At 35.6% G+C, this 19597-nt stretch overlaps 2 protein-coding genes across 2 annotated transcripts; both read right to left on the reverse strand.

Moving 5' to 3' along the window:
• Nucleotides 1-3174: 3174 nt before the first annotated feature.
• On the reverse strand, nucleotides 3175-5000 carry LOC114721112 (transcription factor TCP9-like). Its single transcript, XM_028906921.1, is given in 2 exon segments — nucleotides 3175-3927; nucleotides 3929-5000. Coding segments are annotated over 2 exon segments (1155 nt in total). The 5' UTR covers nucleotides 4492-5000; the 3' UTR covers nucleotides 3175-3335.
• A 727-nt stretch (nucleotides 5001-5727) lies between these two features.
• LOC114721137 (hydroxymethylglutaryl-CoA synthase) lies at nucleotides 5728-11274 on the reverse strand. Its single transcript, XM_028906958.1, has 13 exons — nucleotides 11191-11274; nucleotides 10962-11103; nucleotides 9769-9875; nucleotides 9098-9230; nucleotides 8569-8712; nucleotides 8222-8380; nucleotides 7983-8056; nucleotides 7810-7885; nucleotides 7575-7630; nucleotides 7405-7492; nucleotides 7106-7246; nucleotides 6860-7009; nucleotides 5728-6498 (listed from the first exon to the last, which is right to left on the reverse strand). The coding sequence occupies exons 2-13, from the start codon at nucleotides 11022-11024 to the stop codon at nucleotides 6286-6288; spliced, it is 1404 nt and encodes a 467-aa protein (XP_028762791.1). The 5' UTR covers nucleotides 11025-11103; nucleotides 11191-11274; the 3' UTR covers nucleotides 5728-6285.
• Nucleotides 11275-19597: the final 8323 nt, after the last annotated feature.

A 19597-nucleotide genomic window follows, 5' to 3' on the forward strand; every position in this document is an offset into this window, starting at 1 on the left:
ATATTTTAAGCATCTGTCCCCGTGCCCCGTGCCCCGTGCCCAGGTATGCCCCGCGTACTCCCCAATCGCAGAATATTATCAAATAATAATATGATATTTTAAATTTAAATATCTCTCCTCGATATTTGCTGAGCTTCTGTGCTTGACGATGGGCCTCGTTTGACGAAGCTGAAATTATATATAGATCCGTTAATTTATGGTACTAGAGGAGGAGAGTCAGCAAAATGTGCGGGATGAATCAGAATTTTGTCCCATAATTCAGAAATTAATGAGAAAATCAGACCCAAATAAAACAGAAAGAAAGATAGTTTGGCATGCTTACTTTAGAATTTTGGTTAATTTCGCATTAAAACTGGACACATATGAATGGGCAAAAGGAAAAAAGAAAAGAAATGATGCCCCGGACTGATTTAGCGTGGAATGGCATGTGGAGTTTTAGAGGAGCCAGACAAATCTTATGATCAGTTTCAAATTACGAGTAGAGGGGGCACACAGTGGGTGTGGATTTGCTCCTTGTCCTTTGTGTGCGCTTTTATTTTTGTAACCTTGAACCTTTTGGGACATTCATGATTTTAGCCTTTTGGGACAGCTTCTGCATTTGATATTTTTTTTTTTCCAAATCTAATTATTCTGCAGTTTTTCTTGTAATCTCCAAGAAACATGGCTGCGGAAGTTTCATGTCTAAGATCTTTCTTCGTGTCTCATAAAATGTAGGAGTTTTTATTCAATTATCCCTTAGTCACATGAGAATTTTAAACAGTGCTAGCTATCCTAACTCGAGATGTCAAAAGAATTTTAAAATTATACACACGCATATATTTAAGACACCAATGTAACATAACATGACTCTTTTTGTTTCTTTGGCATCTTAGATCTTTTTTTAGAATGAGAACTGAAGGCTTTAAAAGTAGTTTATGAAAAGAATTTTGTCTTGATTTATATAAAAACAATTATATTAAGGGGGTATTTGATAATATAGAAAAGTGTTTTTCGGAATCACTTTTTTTGCAAAATGAGGCACACTTCTCTATATATTTATTTCGTATACCGTAAAAATACTTTTAAAATCATGGTTTAGTTTCTATCCAAATACTTTCTAAGTAGTTCTAAAGAAGCCCTCACTGATATTATCTAATTACTACAACTCACAGTATTTGACCAATCCATTGTTTAGATTTTCCCGCCCTGCTGAGACTCGTGTATGAAACTCCTATTGTTTGTTGTGCTGTGGGCAAACAAGTGCACTTTAACAGCAGTGTTTAGTGTTTGAAGTTGAAGTGGAAGGGATGAGATGAGAAGGGGTTGCTTTGAGATATGTAATCAATTTTAAGAGCTGGCCGAATGGAGTCAAAACGATGCGTGTTGGCACCACTCCAAAGCACCCTAAATGTTTTGCTCCATTATTCATAACACCAATGACCAAACTCATTGGTGGAGCCTCCCCCAAATGTTTATGCCTTCTGTTATCCATGCTAATAGTCATTCTCAAAATCAGCTCCGAGCACTACTTTATCTTCTTCCTCATTTAATTTATTATAATTCATCAGCAAATAATTTTTTTTTTGTCAATATTTGATATGGACTAATCTGTAAATTGCAGTATGATCTGTAAGTTGTATACTATGTAGCTCTTGTTAAACTGTGTATGATCTTCCTTCCACACAGGTCTTATTAAATTATATATGCATTTTTTGTTTATATTTTGTCAGTACATATCTAGATCTGTTGTAATAGGACTTAAGTATTGAAAATAGGGAGAATTACAATGAGGTCTCAAGTAAAAAAAACAATTGGAAAACAAGTTTCAGAAGTTATCATTCTCACTATAGGATTTGTTATTATAGGCTGTTGAGATTGTTATTAAGACTTTTTAGTAATTATTTATCTCTTATATAACTTGATTGTAATTTTTTCTTGAAAATATGAAAACAAATTTCTAAAGAGATTATAAAAGTATTTGTAATACAAAAAGGTTAATGATCACGTGGGAGTGAGGGAAGCGAGGCTAAAGTGGAGTGAGTGGACCCCGCGGAGAGTCGTCGGGAACAAAACACGCGCGTGTATGTGGGGTCGGATAGTGCGAGTGGGGACTCGTAGGGGGCTCCACCACCCATCACTAGCCTCATTTTCATGCTACCCATTATTTACATATATCCAATTCGTTTTATTTTTTCCCGAAATCAAAATATTTCCATATCTGTCTGGGGTTCCAAAACATTATCGAAGCCTTAAAAGCTAGTTGCAGTGAAAATGTGGTTTGGATGAGGATTCAGGCAAAATGCCTAAAAATCACTTTAACGTTCAAATATTTTTTTTCATGTAATTTGATTTCTATTTTTTTTTACTTTCTTGTAAGATTTAATTTTTTTTAAAACTGACTTAAATTATGTTAATTGATTTTTAACTCAATTTCAATTTGCAAAAAAAAAAAAATTCACTCTTGAAAATGCGAATCAAACGTGCTATTAGGATCTATAAAAGAAAAATAAGGAGGACAGAAAAATTTTAATAAGCTCGATTTAAAAAATTTAAAAAGTAGAAGTAAAAAGATTTTAATTAATTTTATTACTCTTTTATATTGCTTCTTCTTTTTATTAAATTTCAAAATCTTATTTTTCTAATTTTTTAAATAGAATTTATTAAAATTTTCTTTTTCCTCTCCTTTTCTCCCATTTCGCTCGTACCGATTAGTAACATCTTGAGCTGTAAAAGAAAGCCAACACGCACGGATCTATTTATAAGGCAATGATGGACCATAATCCCAAGTCACAACCCATCCCCGCCACTTAAATCAACACAGTAATCCGATTTTTCTTAAAATGAAAATTCAGTCAGTGGAAGGCGGAGCAGCCCGTCACTCACTTTCACACGTGTCGGCCTTTGCATTCACGTGCTTAAAGCCCCCAAAAAGCCTCCGTAGTCCGTACTTCTCTCTCCCTTCTTTCATAGTCCCCTTCCCAGTCCCCACCGTGTGCCCCATCCTCACTGATCCGCTTTCCTTCCTTCCTTCCCCCCTGCAATGAATAATAGCACTAGCAGGCCAGAACTTGAACATTATTGATTGCACAATGTGTACCCAAAGCCTTCCTTCCGTGCTTATCCCTGCAATTGCATTTCTATTTCTACTGTACCAAATCCTCTAAAGAAACCAAAAACACATGGCAAAACTGCATAACCTGCTCCAATGTCAAAATTGCTGGCTTCATTCATTGAAAGTTCCAAGTACAGACGACATTAGAATAAAAAGAAAAGGCTTTCTAAATCTAATCACATTTATTATTCTCTATTTCGACAGCTTTTCTGTTTGTGGACAAGCGGTCTCCTTCGTTTGAAGTTCACGCTTGCTTGTTCCCTCCTGACCGCCCCATCAGCTGCAACTCTTGCTTATCGTAAATCTCCAATGAAAAATCCCTCAACATATGCGCCTTGCTGCCGCTGCTACTACTACTGCCCGTCGCCCCGCTACAACTGCTCGGTGCCATCGTCGATTTCTTCGCCGCCGTTGGCCCCACCGTGCTCGTGCTCACCGCCGCTGTGTTGGACGAATTGTTGCATCCCACCGGCGAGACTTCTATGCCGCTCGAGGTATTTGTTGCTGCCACCAAAGACGATGCGGGTCTGGCGGCCATGTTGAATACGGGCGTCACCGTCGGCGACAGAGTCCATATCTGAGGTTGTTGGTTTGACGATCCTGGACTTCCACCTACTGGCGTCGTCGTTGTCGCCGGAGGGATCATCCAAAAGGCGTTCGCCGGGATCATCATATTAGTGTTGCCCACTGCCCACACAGGCACAAGGCCTTGCGGAAGAGCCGATTGAACCGGGGCCAAACCGGACGATTGTGAGGCGGCTTCACTCACGTCCACAAACTCACTATTCGACGGCCTTTTTCGCTTCTTCCTGAGTTCGGAGTCCGGATTGCTGTTTGGCGCCAGACGTTGTAGGAATCTTCAGAGTTCCCCCGACGGAGACGGCGATGGCTGGGACGGTGCCTGTGCCGGTGGCCTCGATGATGGCCTGCTCCGCGTGTTCGAGGAGCCACCGCACGGTTTCGCCATCAGACTTATGACCTAGCTCCCGAGTCAGCTGAAAGATCCGAGCCGCGCAAGTGGCGGGTATTCGGATCCTACGCCCGCGGCCTTCCACCTTCGTGTGACGGTCCTTGGTGGAGGAGCGTCTCGTGGTAGCGACCGGCATGGGCATGGACATAGTTAGGGGCATTTGCATCTGCATCGCCACAGGAACGACTCCAATCGGAGCCGACGAGGAAGGCTGCGTCTTTTGTTCCTGGTCTGACGGCGGGTCCGAATCAACGGGCTCCTCCTTCAACGGCAAGGCCTGGAAAGCCATGGGATCGTCCGAGACAGGCTCTTTCGAAAGTCCATTGTTTTTGTCGGTATTGATGGCCCGAGGATCGCCGGCGCTGGTGCTGAGGTCGGAAGTTCCGCCATCGTCGTCTTGATCCATCTCATGCTCCTGAGACGACGTCATTTGAAGAAACCGGAAAGAGAATGGAGAAAACCGGCAACGAATAGGGAAATCACAGAGATATAACGGAAGGAGCCTGGAAATTGAATTGCTGGGAACACAAGGAAGTGCAATAAAACAGAGTCAGAGGTTATGATTAGTAAAATGGGGGAGAAGTGAGCAACGAAGGTTGGGGCCCCGGGGGGCTTACCAAGTGGGGAAATTCCCTTTTTATTTTACTTTTTTTAATTTAAAATTTTAATTTGTTATTGGGGTGATCACAATGCACCGTCTCTGCGAAACCTGAACAATCCAACGGTAATGATTAGATCGAATTCGTTAGGGGATCACCAGGGGCTGCCACGTGTTGGGTCCTACCTGGTGGCCTTCTCCGATTAGTCGTCCCCCCCATTCCGTGGACCACTTGGGAATAGCGGGGACGGGTGGGCTCATTTCTACACCAATAAGGCCAGAGGCTGACGTCAGGAGGACCTAAAATATTTCTCTTATTGATTTAATAAATGGCTCTTATTGGTAGGCACCACCAATTTATGGTGGTCCATGCACACCAGAAAAGTATGAATATTTTTAAAAGATAGTAGGAGTATTCTTATGTCCTCTTTTACATCTTTTTCTTTAATTCAGCTTCAGCGCGCAGATTAGAACTCATTAGAGCGTGATCGGTTTTACAATCACGTTTTAGACGAGCTAAATCTATTGTCCAAAAAGGAAAAACCCTAAATCCTATTTGGAATTAAAAAATGTGTAGTAGGTGAAGGTTGGGGCGTCGATCATAATTCCAATGGAATGATATGCTTTATTCTGGAGGCACCTTCATTTGGAAACTTTATTTACGATTTTGGCAAATGATTCTTATTTCATTGAAGTCCTAAGAGCAGATAGGATTTTAGTGTGCTATTATTGGATATATAGGGGAGAAGACCTTGGCCCCATCCTTCAGAGATCATATCAGTACATGCTATTAATTATATAATCACGTCTTTGTTTCTGTGCATTTTATACAGAAGCCGACTATCTTTGTAATGCTTTTTTACCTTTCTTTTTCTCATCGGAATCTATATGTAAAGATGTAAGTACTTCGAGCCACAATCTTTATCAGATTCGGAAACTTTCAGATCCTCGTGCATTGTTGCGGGGGGCTTTGTTCTAGTTCTCTTTTAAAATTTGCTTAATCAATAAATTTTAAAATTAATGGCAATTGGCATCATGTCAACAGTTACTGCAGATTGAAGCAAAGAGTTGTCACGAATATGAAATATCATTAACTCGCAGCTCCTCATGCTTCGTCCCAATGAAATCTAATCGAACAAATAACTCTATTAGACGCCGATCCTATCTCCGGTCCTTATTATAAAACTTTATTTGTAGACCATAAACGAGATCTTATAATTAGAACTGGAAGTAGTTTTTTTTTTTTTTCCATGCCTTATAAACTGGACATGATAATTTTACACTCTTTCATCTAAAACCAATCAGTAACAAAGCGGTGTGCGGGTGCAAAACATTGACAAACATTTACTCGATGTGCCATCATCTTCTCTGGTTTGTTGAAAGGCTAGTGTTTTTAAGTGATCCTCCTCTGAAACTAGCTGAATTTGATGACAAATCCTGTTTTACATTACAACCACTATAGAAAAATATAATAGTTTGAACAACTGGCGAACGATTACTTGAAGCAGCAACATTTGAACATTCAACATTTGCTACGATGAAAACCAATAGACTTCCCTGTAACCACGTAACTAATAATGCAATCACAAATACCATTCATAGCATTTCACGTTCTGCGTCTCAGTATCAGTGACCATTGGCAATCACACCATTTTCAGCTGGAGCCCTGCCGTTTTCACTACTTTTTGTTGCATAGAACCTCCGATACATGGAATCGACTTCAGTGAGATAGAAGGTGCCTGGAGATAGAAGGCTAGTGTCCTTGCTTGTCACAAAGTCCTTGCCACCATACCTTTGTTCCATTAGCTTCAGAGTTTCAATGAACTTCTCCGGAGTAAACTGCATCAAACCATGCACTTATCAAAACTTCATCCAATTGTATGACCAAGAAGCAGGACTCTGATTTAGCAGTTTAAGCATCTTGTTAAATATTAGAGCAATGGCCCAGAAATGTGAATCTGATTGAGTCAAAACACTTCCTCCTTACATTGACATATGCTAGTGTTAATCTTCAAGCTATAGTTCTTGGGCATTTAAACAGACAAATCTTCATTTTAGTTTTCTTTTCCTTGGCAAAAAAAATCAAGAGTGTGCATCTCGTCAACCATATCTGATTCTTTGATTGCTTTGTTAGTTTTAAACTTACCAAGCACACAGTCAAAATAATTACATTACTGAACAGGCTTTTGAAGATCAGTACCTCATGCCTTGACTTCAATTTTCCATCAATATCCATCACTTTAGCAATGTTTGATAAGCTAAATGGATGTTGACCATCACTTAATCGCAAAGCGAACATTGTGGCAGTTAGGCCACTTCCATATGAGAAGAGTACCACCCGATTATTTGCCTGAAAATTACAAACCATACATCTTTTGTCAGAAAGCGTGCACTTTAGAAGTGATCGAGCCTTGCATTTGATACACGTATTAACCCAATCATTTACCAATGTGCCGTGTTTGTTGTGAATGAGGGATGCAAATGCTGCATAAAGAGAAGCAGTGTACATGTTGCCGACTTGTTTGGGTATCAAAGTGGTAGGCAGGACTTTTGCATCATATAGCGGCTTTGCAACTTGTTGGGATGCCTGTAAACCAAGAATATTGCACAACATGAGCAGCAAGTCTAAAAATTTTCCATCACCAAAGAATTCTCTATATGTGAACAGTTAAAAACTAAAGAATTAGCGTTGGCAAAAAAAAAAAAAAAAGAATTAGCTCCCCAAATGGTGGAGCTCTGCCTGACCTTTTCAAGATCTCGGCTTTGGTAGCTTTCATCACCAGATAACGTTGAAAAAGGCTCCAGCTTTTCTTTAGCAACCTCACCCACAAAGCTGAAATTGATATTGATGTTCAGAAACCCATATACCGGACAAATAAAGATTTAGGGAGTTTCCCGGACAAGATGAAGCAAACCTAGGATTTTTCAGGAAGTCATTGAACACCAAACGAGCAAAACTTTTTTGTACAAGCTGCAGTAGTTCAAAGTATTAAAGGGACGTACACATATGTCAAACAGATATCCATTAATTATGGTAGATATAATTCAAAATGAAAAGTAAGATGCTAAATTATGTATTCTTAAATACCACAAAGACTTGTATGTTTTCCGCTTATAATGGTATTGTGGCATCCTAACAACCTAACCTACCTTGTTATAAGGAGAGTGAAATACAAAGTAGTCAGCATCAGAAATAAAAAATTGTTTCCCCAGAAGTTTCTCATATCTGCAAAAAGTAAAATGGTGAAGCACGTAAACATTACTTAGAAATCAAGAGTCCATGAAAACAGAACTGGAGATACACAATGTCACAATTAACTTACTTGTGACTGAAATGTTTATAGCAAGAATCAAGGGCCATTAGGTAACATGTTTGAGAAAGCTTCCCATCGACAACCTACACCATGCAAAGTAGATGGATAAGTTGCAGCTGGAAACCAAGAACTAAAACACTTTCAAATATTATACCATCTCACACAATATGTTCTCAAGACCAAAAGAATGCTGCAAGCATGCTAGAGAAGTACTTGGACATAAATTGTAAAGGGATTAAGGAGCTTACTGGATATTCACTAGCAAGATTGGGCTTGTAAAAGTCATAGACATGAGACATATGACTTCCCCTCAATTTGCTTTCAAAAGCTATAGGCGCATCAGGACCAATTAGCATGGCAATAGCTGCAGCTCCACCAGTAGGCCGAGCAGGCCCTTCAGCATAGACCTGAGAAAGAACACACCCAATACACATGCATGAAATTATATTCAATAAGAATGATGGATCCTAGAACATGCATCTTTGGGGTCAGACTTTGTAAATTCTCTGGGACTGTATTAAGAAAAGAGTACAAAGCATGTTTACAGTTATAGTATATAGTCTAAATGCCATGTGAAAATGGGAAGTGACCTCACCGCACTGTCAGTGCAGACAACAAGTCCATAGCGTCCATCCCAGGAACTGCTTTCCACCCAGTTTACACAATTGAACAAAGCAGCAGTTCCTCCATAACATGCATTTGTGGAATCAACACCCTCAATGTCGGAATTTCCAGATTTCTGCTTGTATCCAACAAGTAAATGAGTATCAAAAAGCTATGATTGTAAATAGTATTTAATGACACTGCAAAAAGACCATGCACTTTCAAACCAAAAAAAAAAAAACTGCATGTTCTATAATCTAGTCATAGAACCGAGATGAAAACCCAGCTAGCAATATTTAACTTTAGCAGTGTGCTCTGCTGGGAATACGCTATAATGACTGCTCAATGGCTTTTAAACCAACATCAAACACTTCAAACCAAACCCACTTGTGTAAATACATGTATCAATTGGTTAAGTTTCTAAACCACCATCTAATGGCAAATGAAATCAACTATACTCCAGAAAATTACTTTTAATAAGGAGAACAATCTAGCCTTGCAGTTTGAAAATGGAAAAGTACCTCAAAGATCTGCATCAGGAACGTTTTAATGGACTTGCTCTTGTCTATCACAGTCTCGCTGCCTACTTCCAGACGACCAATTTGTTTGGGATCAATCTCATAATTCTCAAGAAGGGATGTTACCACTGTTAAACTGAAAATGAAAAGGTTGAACTTCAAGAATTGCAACTAGGGAAGATAACCACCTTCGTAGAAGTTAGGAAGGAATATATGAAAATTCATAATATGCAGCCATAATGCATTATTTAATGCCTCCAGAAATTCCTCCATCAAATCCTACTACAACGTCATGACTCACAGAAATTGAAGATAAGTGATTCACTACAGGAGCAGGCCAAAATGTTACAAGATTAGATCTTCCCGTTTTCCTGACAATTTCAACAATACGGCTTTGCAATCATTACAGTTCAACCATGAAGTAAATCAAGGAGAATTGATTTGCTTTGATAACATTGGAGTTTGGACTGGGCATCCCTGACATTTGAATTCCCGTTACTCTGTTATTTACATTAGCGGAAACTGTAGCTTGTAAATATTAAACGTAGCATTCCTTAGTTCATATATGGAATTGGTATTTCACATGATGCACACAATTATATATCGCCAAGTGTTTCAGTATTCATTATTACTGAACCAAAAAAAAAAAAATTTTTAAAATAAAAAATAATGACCTCATTGAGATGACATCTTCTGACTCTGTACAAAATGCCATGCAATCTTGTCCAAGTCCGATGGTGTATTTCCCTTTACTAGCACCATCATGAGCCTCCAATGCTTCCTGCACGCATTATGCGAAGCAAATTAAGGCATTTACTTAAACGTGAAAGATTTGCAACTTCAACTTGAAGAACAATCAAAATAATAAGGCAAGGCCCGAGATACATATTGCTGAGGATGCATTGAGAGCATGGTGTGACCTAAAAGAAAACCAACGGGAATTTGCGTCCTTTTATTTTTAACCCCTTTCCCGCAGTAAATGAGGGGAGCCTTAGACATAGTCATTTTGAACAAAATTTAAAAGTGGTTTCCTGATTATCCCACGGAAAGCTTGGTTATTTAGGAGAATGCTATGCGGATTTTCCCCTCTTTATCTCAAGCGATAATTTCATGAAAATCTCCCTCTAATTATTAAGAGCCAGTCCCTATCAAAGATATAGAAACAGAACAACGCAACATACACCGGGAAAAAGAAAAAGAAAAAAGTAAAACAGGGAATTACATCACAGACATTACGTCTCAGCTGATAACGAGCCAGTTGAGTTTTCAAATTTTTTTTTTTTTAACCCAACCACCGATTTAATGGTTATTATCTCGCAGATGCAAATGACAACTCCAGGCTACATGGTGAACTCGAGAAGAACAACATCCCCAAATGCACGGAAGAAAATTAAATCGATTCAATCCCTCACAGCAAACCGTAAAGCAGCAGCAGAAGTGATAACCGTCACAGAATTCTGATCCCAAAGTGGTAAACATTTATAAGAAGCATAAGCTTCGGAGGCCCAGAGATCATGGATATTCTTTCCATTCAAATGCATAAGAAACTTCTATAGCATCTTCTATAATTTTAAATGTACTTATTGCCCAAGTTCTATTTTCCCGGACTCACAATTTACACAGAACCGATGATAAAATTCTCCCAAGCCCTTTCACACACGGAAACTCACACTCTACTGGTTTTCTCGTTTATGAAACCCAACCAACACTACTGAGAAAACATTTTTAAAAAAAAAAAAAGTTCTCAGCCTCCTGCTTTCCCCATTCCTCGAGATTTCCAACCAACAACAGAGAGAGAAAAAAGTCAAGGAACCAAAAAGACAGGGGGAAGAAAAGAACGAAAAGAAGAAGGAAAATGAAAAATGACCTGCTGAACGTAGGTGGGAGGGAAGTAGATGTCGAAGGCGAGAATCCCAACATTCTTAGCCATTTGCGTGAACTTGGATTTGCAAGCAACGCTTCCAGAGATCTCCTACGAAAATAGCTCCGCTCTTTGAACGGATTCGCAGCTGCGTGAAAAGAAACTTATGAGAAAGGAAAAGAGAGAGGGTGGGGTATGCGTGTTAGCCTGTGCGTGGAGTGTCGAGGGATCTCACATGCAAGTGCAGCTCTACATATATGTGTATATATATAAATACAGAAGCAGCCACACCAGCCAGCTCCTCCCTCCCACGTCCCAAAATGAAGACTTCGTGAGCTCTCTCGCGTGACGACAAACAAAACTGCAAAATCCCCCCCTCTCTCTCTGTTTTTTTTTTTTGGGCATCCATTCGTTCGTCGATCTGAGCGTGGGTGATTAAAAAAAATTAATCTCGTTTGGATACATCGTATACTTTCATAAAAAAAATTAATTTATTAATTCTATAATGGGTGATTATTACGAGGTAAGAAAAATTAAATTTATTAGACAAATTTGACAGTAAAAAATGTTTTTGAGTATTTTTATTGACATAAATATAATGAAGTTGACGGCTTTATTGTTACGTTACACGCATCTTTTTCTTTAATTCTTTCACTATTTTTTTCAATACATTGCATATATTCATTCTATGAATATGAATATTAGGATTAGTAAAAGAGTCTCCTAATGGGTGATTACAGAGTAAGAAACAATTGATTGACGTTAGACGTGTTTTGTGGTGCGTCATGTGAAATTTGAAGCGCGAGCGCACTGTTTAATTATAGTTTATAGATCATGGAGCTTATTACAAAATTTTTATTAAATGTTGATATATATTGATTATTTATTTTTAAAAAACACAGATTCATATAAAAGTTCGTTATGGATGCGTTTTTATTTTTTAGCGTCACCCACCCTGTTATCTTGAAAAATATTTTGTAAATTTTGCATTTTTTTGCCTTAAATTTTGCATTAATATTTAATCTTTTCGAAAAGCTACTATATTTTTTCCAAACAAGTTACTATGTTTTTTATTAACTTTAAGTAAAAGAAAACGAATAAAAGGCGGGCCCTTACTAGTTCTATCTTTAAATTGTCAGAAAATTGTAACAAAGTTTTTCATTAAAAATTTTATTATTAAAAAGAGTTTGATAAATTTTTATACACAGCAAATACTGGCAGTCTATAAATTTTATGCATATAGAATACTGAAACTCTTATTTAGATCATCATCATCAATAAAATTTTAATCGAGAACTTTTCACCAGTTTTTTTAATAAAAAAATTAGGAAAAGTGTACGATTATTAAAAGTAAATAAAATAAGCGGGTCTCTGCCTAACCTTCTCTCCATTTCCTCTCTATTTATTATCTCTATCATTGGATCAACATTCAATGGTTAAGATTTAACATATTATAATTTTTATTAAAATATTTTATTATTTTTTGTATTTTTTTAATTAAATCTCAGTGATTAGATGTTTATCTAATGATGGAGATGACAAGTGGAGAGGAAACTAAATGGAGGCGCTCCTCTTCCCATTTCAATCTCAATGACACGAGGGGGGGGGGAAAAAAGTAACAGTAACAATAAAATATTAAAAATATCCACGTTAGTGGAGGAGTTTAGGACCCGCGGCCAACGAGTTTGGTAATACTGGTGTTTTTTTTAATGGCCACGGAAAAATAAATATCTCTAAATTATTTTTACACTAATTAAAATTACAAATCCCAGCCAAAAAAAAAGAAAAGACGTCAATATACACCCTAAGTTTTGTGTCTACATACGCCCAGAAAACTTTCATACACAATGTGTACGAATAAAGTGACATGTACGCCCTTGTGGTCCATGCATATAATAGGGAATTTACTGAGAAAATAATAGTAAAAGCTAGAATCTTTTCTGACACCTTCAAGTTGGCCCTGGCTCCCTCCATGATTTGTCCCATTCCACTTTTCTGCTTCATGCCTCTTCCTTTTGGGTTTTTATGTTTTGGTGGGGCAAAAAAAAAAAAGGGATGGAAATGAAATAAAATTCCTGATACAATGCTGTGTGTGTGTTTTTGGCGTGAAATCCGTGTATTGAGCATTCAAAATGGTAATTATTTGTTAAATGAGAGGGGAAATATGAGTAATTCATATCTATAAGTTACTTTTTCAAAAAAAAATTTTGCATTGCTATTGTTTGCAAGTCATTTTATGAAATCCATAGAGTAAGGGGAGTGTTTTTTTATTACTTAGTTCGATGGAGCATTAAGAAGTTGTGAGAAAGAGAGAGATTAAGAAAGAATATTTTTAAAAAATTGTATTTAATTTAACGGGTGGTTGTGGAAAGAGTAGCTAGAATAATTTAAAGATAATTAATTAATTTTCTGATTGATGTGAATTAGTGAAATGTAACCTAAAGGGCCAATATATAATTGACTACAGCTGTACTGTAAAAGGAACTGTGTATTAATCGGGGCCAAAACATATTAAATTGCAATCACTGTCATGTCTCAGGCTTCATTTGCTAAGGGGAGGAAAAGAAAAGAGAACACTGAGGGTGGGTGAAACTAGATGAAAAAAATCTTAAAAGGATATTTTTAAAATTTTAAATTAGTCTTGTTTATTATATTTTAATACAGTGATTTCTGATTTGAGATTTTAAAATTTAAAAGGTATTTTTCAAAAGATTTTCTCATACTGAGTTGATACGCCTTTAATTATTTATAACTAATTTTTTATATGGCTCAATTATTTATAACTTTAGTAGAGGATAATATTAGAGAGTATGGTGATTTGCCACATATGGTTGGGCAGGTGACACGCCGAACGCAAGGTCAGATATAGAAACGCGAAATTGAATTGGGTCGATGTGATTACTTGGAGTTGAAGTGGTGGATGGATGATTTCGTGAAGGAAGCGATCTCGTAGCTTCCTAGTTTGTCTTCACAAATATATAGACAATTTAGACTCTTCTCATGATCATGATTAATCGTGTTACTTCACTTCTAAATTAACCTACGTACATATTGAAGGATCAGAGTTTTGCGGGTAAATGCGTCCTCGTTTATTGGATCATTTTGAAGCCACACAGAGACAGTCGTACGTTTACCATATTACATCATGCCTTAGATTGTTGATTATCAAGTGAAGGGTGGGCAAAATAAACAGCAAACTGCATGATTTTTTTTTTGTTAAAGCATATGTATCTTTTTATTAAAAATAATCCTATTCAAAATACTGTTAAACATTAAATGTAAACACATCTCTCAGTAAGAATTTAAATCTTAACTCGCCGTGTGGTGAGGAGTTAACCTCTTTTATCATACCCGATTCTTATTGGTAAACTGCGTGAAGGTTTGAAAGTTTGATAGTGCAGCTCTGTCTAATCCCACTTTATACCCAACCCATTATCTGTCTCCTCCGATCCATTGTATTTATCAACATCAGCCACCCCCATTTTCCTACCTTCGAATTATAAGTTGTCAAATGTTACGGTCCAGAAGCCAGACCCAAAAAAAAAAAAAAAAAAAAAACCCGCTATGGTTCTATTCTTTTACATTAATTAAAAGGGTATTTGGATATAAACAAAACTATAGTTTTAAAAGTGTTTTTAAGATATACGAAATAAATATGTGGAGGAGTTTACCTTTATTTATAGAAAAGTATTTCTGAAAAGTGTTTCTAGAGTTATCCAAATACCCTTTCTGTGAGACACTTAAAAACGCGGTATCTTAATTTTTATTCCTATTCACGAGTTCAATTAACCCAAATAGTTAATTAGTCTGCATTGTCACGGGATCTGTATGTTGATTTCTAAAAATTCATCATAAAATATAAGGTTTGTCCAGATTTATTGATTAATTAAGATTTATCGATCGTATGACGAATAAATCAAGTGTTCTTCTTCCTTGGATATGCAGCATCATCATAATATCCATTCTATCCAGTGATGCATAAAGTGAATCTCTCATGATAGCTTTTTTAAATTGCCCTTTTAGTCAAAGTTACTGTTGCTATTAATAACTATTTTCTATAATTTGCTGCCCCTGCTGTCAGCACGAGCTACTATTATTTAAGGTGCTAACTTTTGAAGCACAGTTTTTTTTTTTTTCCATTTTACGCGATTAAATATAAACACTCACATAAACATATCAATTTAAACTCGAGCCTGAAACCTCATATAAACATAATGGGTTGGGACAACTTGTTATCGACTTGAAACGTAGTTATGGCAACGCTAAATTCTACAAAACTTGTCAAACTATAAAATTACTGTCACTTCCATTCCTTGACATAATATTACTTTATTTTTTAACTAGATTACAAGAGAAGCGCTTAAAATTAATTAATTAACACCCCCGAAATTATCAAAATAAGCAATCTAAAATATCCCTGAGTCATAACTTCTATTACGTGTAAGGAGTTTTAATTTGTTAAAGACGAAGTTTTGAGTTTAAGTTTACGTGAATGAAAAAAAAAATTATTTGGTAGTTACTCCTAATTGGATTCGGCACTGCTTGAATGCGTGACCCACCCAAAAAGGTACTCCGGTCCTTAATATAGGACTCAATTCTTGAATTGATTTTGGTCCTAAATATAAGACCCATTTCTTATATTTATTAATTTTCTCTAAATTACCCCTATAGATATTCTCTCAACCATAATCAAGTAGAAGAGGGACATGGGTATTAAGAAAGATAATTATAGTGTTTTAGGAAAAATGTTCACTTTCTTTCTAATTAACTAACTTACCTAACTTCCTTAATCTAATCAAATTAGTTAAATGGGTCTTATAAGGACCGGAGGAGTATTATTACTTGTACTATAATACTTTTTTTTGCCCCCTACTTTTGCATTTATGCTAACAAACAATCCCCTCCGCACAAAAAAAAATATTGTTTTTTTCTCAAGCATGAAATTAAAAATAATGCTTCCCGACAAGGCAATGGTTAATAGAGCGAAATGCATGTATCTTTTAAAATGCATCATAAATGCTTACAAATTATATTCCAGAGCGTTTTATATTATGACTTATGAGCCACCAAAAGACTGGAAAAGGGAACTTGTGTTATGCTTATGAGGGGGGGAGGCTTATGAATCAGCTGTAAAATGTCCAGTGTTTGGTACCAGGGATCACATATTCTCTGCAGTATTATACTACCGGTTTTAAATATAAGAACTAATTGACTAATTTCAGTAAATTAAAAAAAAATAATTTAAGTTAGTTATTTGTAATAAATATGAGTTGTTTTTTCTAAAATATGATTGCTAATCAAGTTTATGGGCTAAAATTATTATTATTAGAAAGATTATTTTAAAAATATGAATAAATATGAGAGACAAAATAAATTAAAATTTTATATTTATGACCGAAATAAAAATCAAATAGAAACTCATATTAAAAACAGAAAGTAATACGAGTAGTATTAATAACGGGACAGACAAAACACGATAAAATATGGGTTTGTAACGAACTGTTCTATATATCATCGCGTGAACCATTCGGGCGCAAGGACAGAAATGAATGGGCAGCACAATGGAGAAGGAAAAACGAATTGCACGAACCTGTTAATGGGACGCAGCTCATGTAAATAAAGTAAAAGGACAATAATTGACGGAAGGAAAGGAAGCCTCGCGGTTCGCATTGGCAATAATGAAATGAGAAAAATCATAACCATGAGGAAGGAACCTGCAAAGTCAAGCATATTTAATATCCCTGCTATAGAAAATAACACCACTTGTATTGTGTTTTAAGTTTTAAATTATAGATTTTAATCTCTTAAATATTTTTAAGTTAAAATATTAGTTTTAATAACTTAATAAAAAATTTAAATTATTTCTTTTTTAAAAAAATCAAAACTTATAATTTAAAACTTAAAGGATTGAAGCTAAAATAAAAAATAATTTGAGACACTAAAAAAATTATAATAACTCGTTATAAAACTACAAATATAATGTCACTACTAATACGTTATTTATTTAGCCTCACGTTCCGCGATCTCCACGAGGATGACCACTCTCTCAACAACCTTATAATTAAGTAATTATGATTCCGAATATCCCAACCTCCAAACCTGGAAATGTGTTATCAAATTAGTTATACATGCAATCACTCAGCTTCACCATTAATTATCCTACCAAAAATATATCTACACGTAACCCTAGCTACCTAAGTATCTGCCCCTCCGATTTAATGCTATTCAGCAGTAACATTGGATGATTCAATAATGAATTTTATGGATTCTTCGCCTCAATATATATTGGAGTACTCAAAATAATTAGAGACCAAGAAAGGACTGTTTTTGAATGCATGTTATTCTGAGAAAAAGGGAAAGACTGATATTAGATTGCAAGGCATGGAGTAATTCAGTTAAATTACCCTGAATATATAGAAAATTAAAGATGCAGGGAAGGAAAAACACAGAAGTTAAGATAATTTTATTACTCCTATAAAGGTCTTATATTTAGTGACCGGAGAGTATTTTTTTTTTGAAAAGAAACACGTTAAGCTGATGAGATCAGTGCATCTTTTAATTAGTTTGGGAATGATGTTGTGATTACTTTTTAATATACGAATTGGCTTCAATACTTTGTATTAAGCAATTGAAAAATATAAAATATCAAGCAACCATGAACAGCTGTTCTTTTATTTATACCATTCTATGGCCCTGCTGGACACGAGGGTGGATATGCTTCTTGTTTATTTGTGTTTATGTAAATAAATAAATAAATTTATGTGTATACGTATTGTGCAGTGGTGTTTATGCTTTTATTACTCCTTTTAATTCTTAATATAAAATCTCTTAGTTTCATAACATAATACTACCTTCCATCCTTAATATAAGAGCTAGTTGATTAATTGAGTAGATTAAGAAAATTTGTTAAATTAGTTATTTGTAATAAATATGTATTGTCTTTCATAAAATACTTTTAGCATTTACAATTATTATAAGGACTACTCTGAAAAACATAAATAAATATGAGAAATAAAGTGAATTGAGATCTTATATTTAGAATCAAATTAAAAGTTAAAATAGCTTTTATATTAAGAACCGGATGTGATATATTTTATTTAAAGTCTTAATTTTTTTCCCCTAATTTATTACGCATAGCTAAACCTTACAACTAGTCAATCGAGCAGTTATAATTATTTATTTTATTAAGATTTTACAATAAATAATTAATTTTAACAGTCTTTTAACTTACAAAAAACAGTTCATTAGAGTTTATGAAATATTCCTCTGATTCTAAATATAAAACTCTTATACCGGTAAATATAAAGATCTTATATTTAGAATCGGAAAAGTATACAGAAAATAATGGAAGTGTTATCATTTGCATCGTGTTTCAATCTACGACCAACAAATCACGCACGCACGCGCAGTACTGTTTCCCTTGTTAGTAAGGAAGAAGTAAACATCAAATCAAATGTATTGTGATGTGCGCCCTCACTTCGGGCTGGTTGGTTCGCTGGTCACCAAAAAAAAAAAAAAGGTTCGGGGTGGGTTGGTAAATGATTCGTGCGCAACTCTAATCAATCAATTTTCAGCACAAAAATAAAACCCTAATCAGGCAACATGTGGTTTTCGTTTTTAGAAGGCCGAGATCTTTACAAGGATTGGGATTCAGTGTTGCGGATGAAAAAAGTACATCAAAATTATATGAAAAATTAAATGAAATTTCTCTCTAATAAAATATGAAAGCATGTGTAATGAGGATAATTGCTATAAATTCAAAATAAGGAATATAATTACTAAAAGTGTAAAAGACACAGCAGTCTTTTTTTTTTTTTTTTAAGATAGAAAAATGATAACTGCTTATTTTATTACTGGGATCTATTAATAATTATTTTTTTTTCTTTTCTATAAGATGTCATCGTGATTCTTTTATTTCACCTTCTTAAGGCTACAGACACATTTGTTGTATTTCTCTAATTCAAGCTTCCTCCCCTCTCAAAATATTCATCAAAAGAGATGCAAAAAGAAAAGTAAGCAGGATGAAAAATCTGGCCAATTTATATGCAAGTTGAAAAATCAGGAGCGCATGGACGGCAACCCTTGAAATGAATGAAATAATTAGAAAATAGAAACATTATGGAATGGTGACCATATTGAACAGTGAATATGGTACACCAAACCCCAAAGTTTTTGTTTAAGCTAGATCACCATCCGTCCCAGAAATTCACAGATTCTTATTGTTATCAAATTTAAAATTTTTTATTTGTCATGTACAGTAAACAAGTAACAAAAAATATAGATTATGTGTATTGATTATTAGCGTCTAGTTTCATTTTAGATATTTGCTATTTTCTCTTCAGCCGCATTCAAGAAAGAAAATATTTACTTTTCATCTGGGCATATTTGTCATTTGATTTGGACAGTAAATTAAGAATCATATCGAGACCGTACCATGACTCAGTTTGGGCTACCGCGCGCCAAACTTAGAAAGAGGGCCCATATTGAAATAGATGCAGCAGTAAGCCCAAATGGAATAGACAAAAATGTATTAGCCGGCGGCGGAAAAAGAAAAAAAAACAAAATACATTAGAATTGTTGAGAGTGGGATTTGAACCCACGCCCTTTCGACCAGACCCTTAATCTGACGCCTTAGACCAACT

This window comes from Neltuma alba, unplaced genomic scaffold, assembly GCF_004799145.2.
Source record: "Neltuma alba isolate B1F8T4 unplaced genomic scaffold, ASM479914v2 tig00012011_pilon, whole genome shotgun sequence".
Taxonomy (NCBI): domain Eukaryota; kingdom Viridiplantae; phylum Streptophyta; class Magnoliopsida; order Fabales; family Fabaceae; genus Neltuma; species Neltuma alba.

What these genes read in the sequence shown, in the direction of transcription:
- LOC114721137 (XM_028906958.1), bottom strand. Translation starts at nt 11,024, where the DNA reads ATGGCTAAGAATGTTGGGATTCTCGCCTTCGACATCTACTTCCCTCCC. An exon ending in TTGTCTGCACTGACAGTGCG is followed by an intron (nt 8,381 to 8,568) that starts GTGAGGTCACTT and finishes GTTCTTTCTCAG; the next exon opens with GTCTATGCTGAAGGGCCTGC. An exon ending in TATAAACATTTCAGTCACAA is followed by an intron (nt 7,886 to 7,982) that starts GTAAGTTAATTG and finishes TACTTTTTGCAG; the next exon opens with ATATGAGAAACTTCTGGGGA.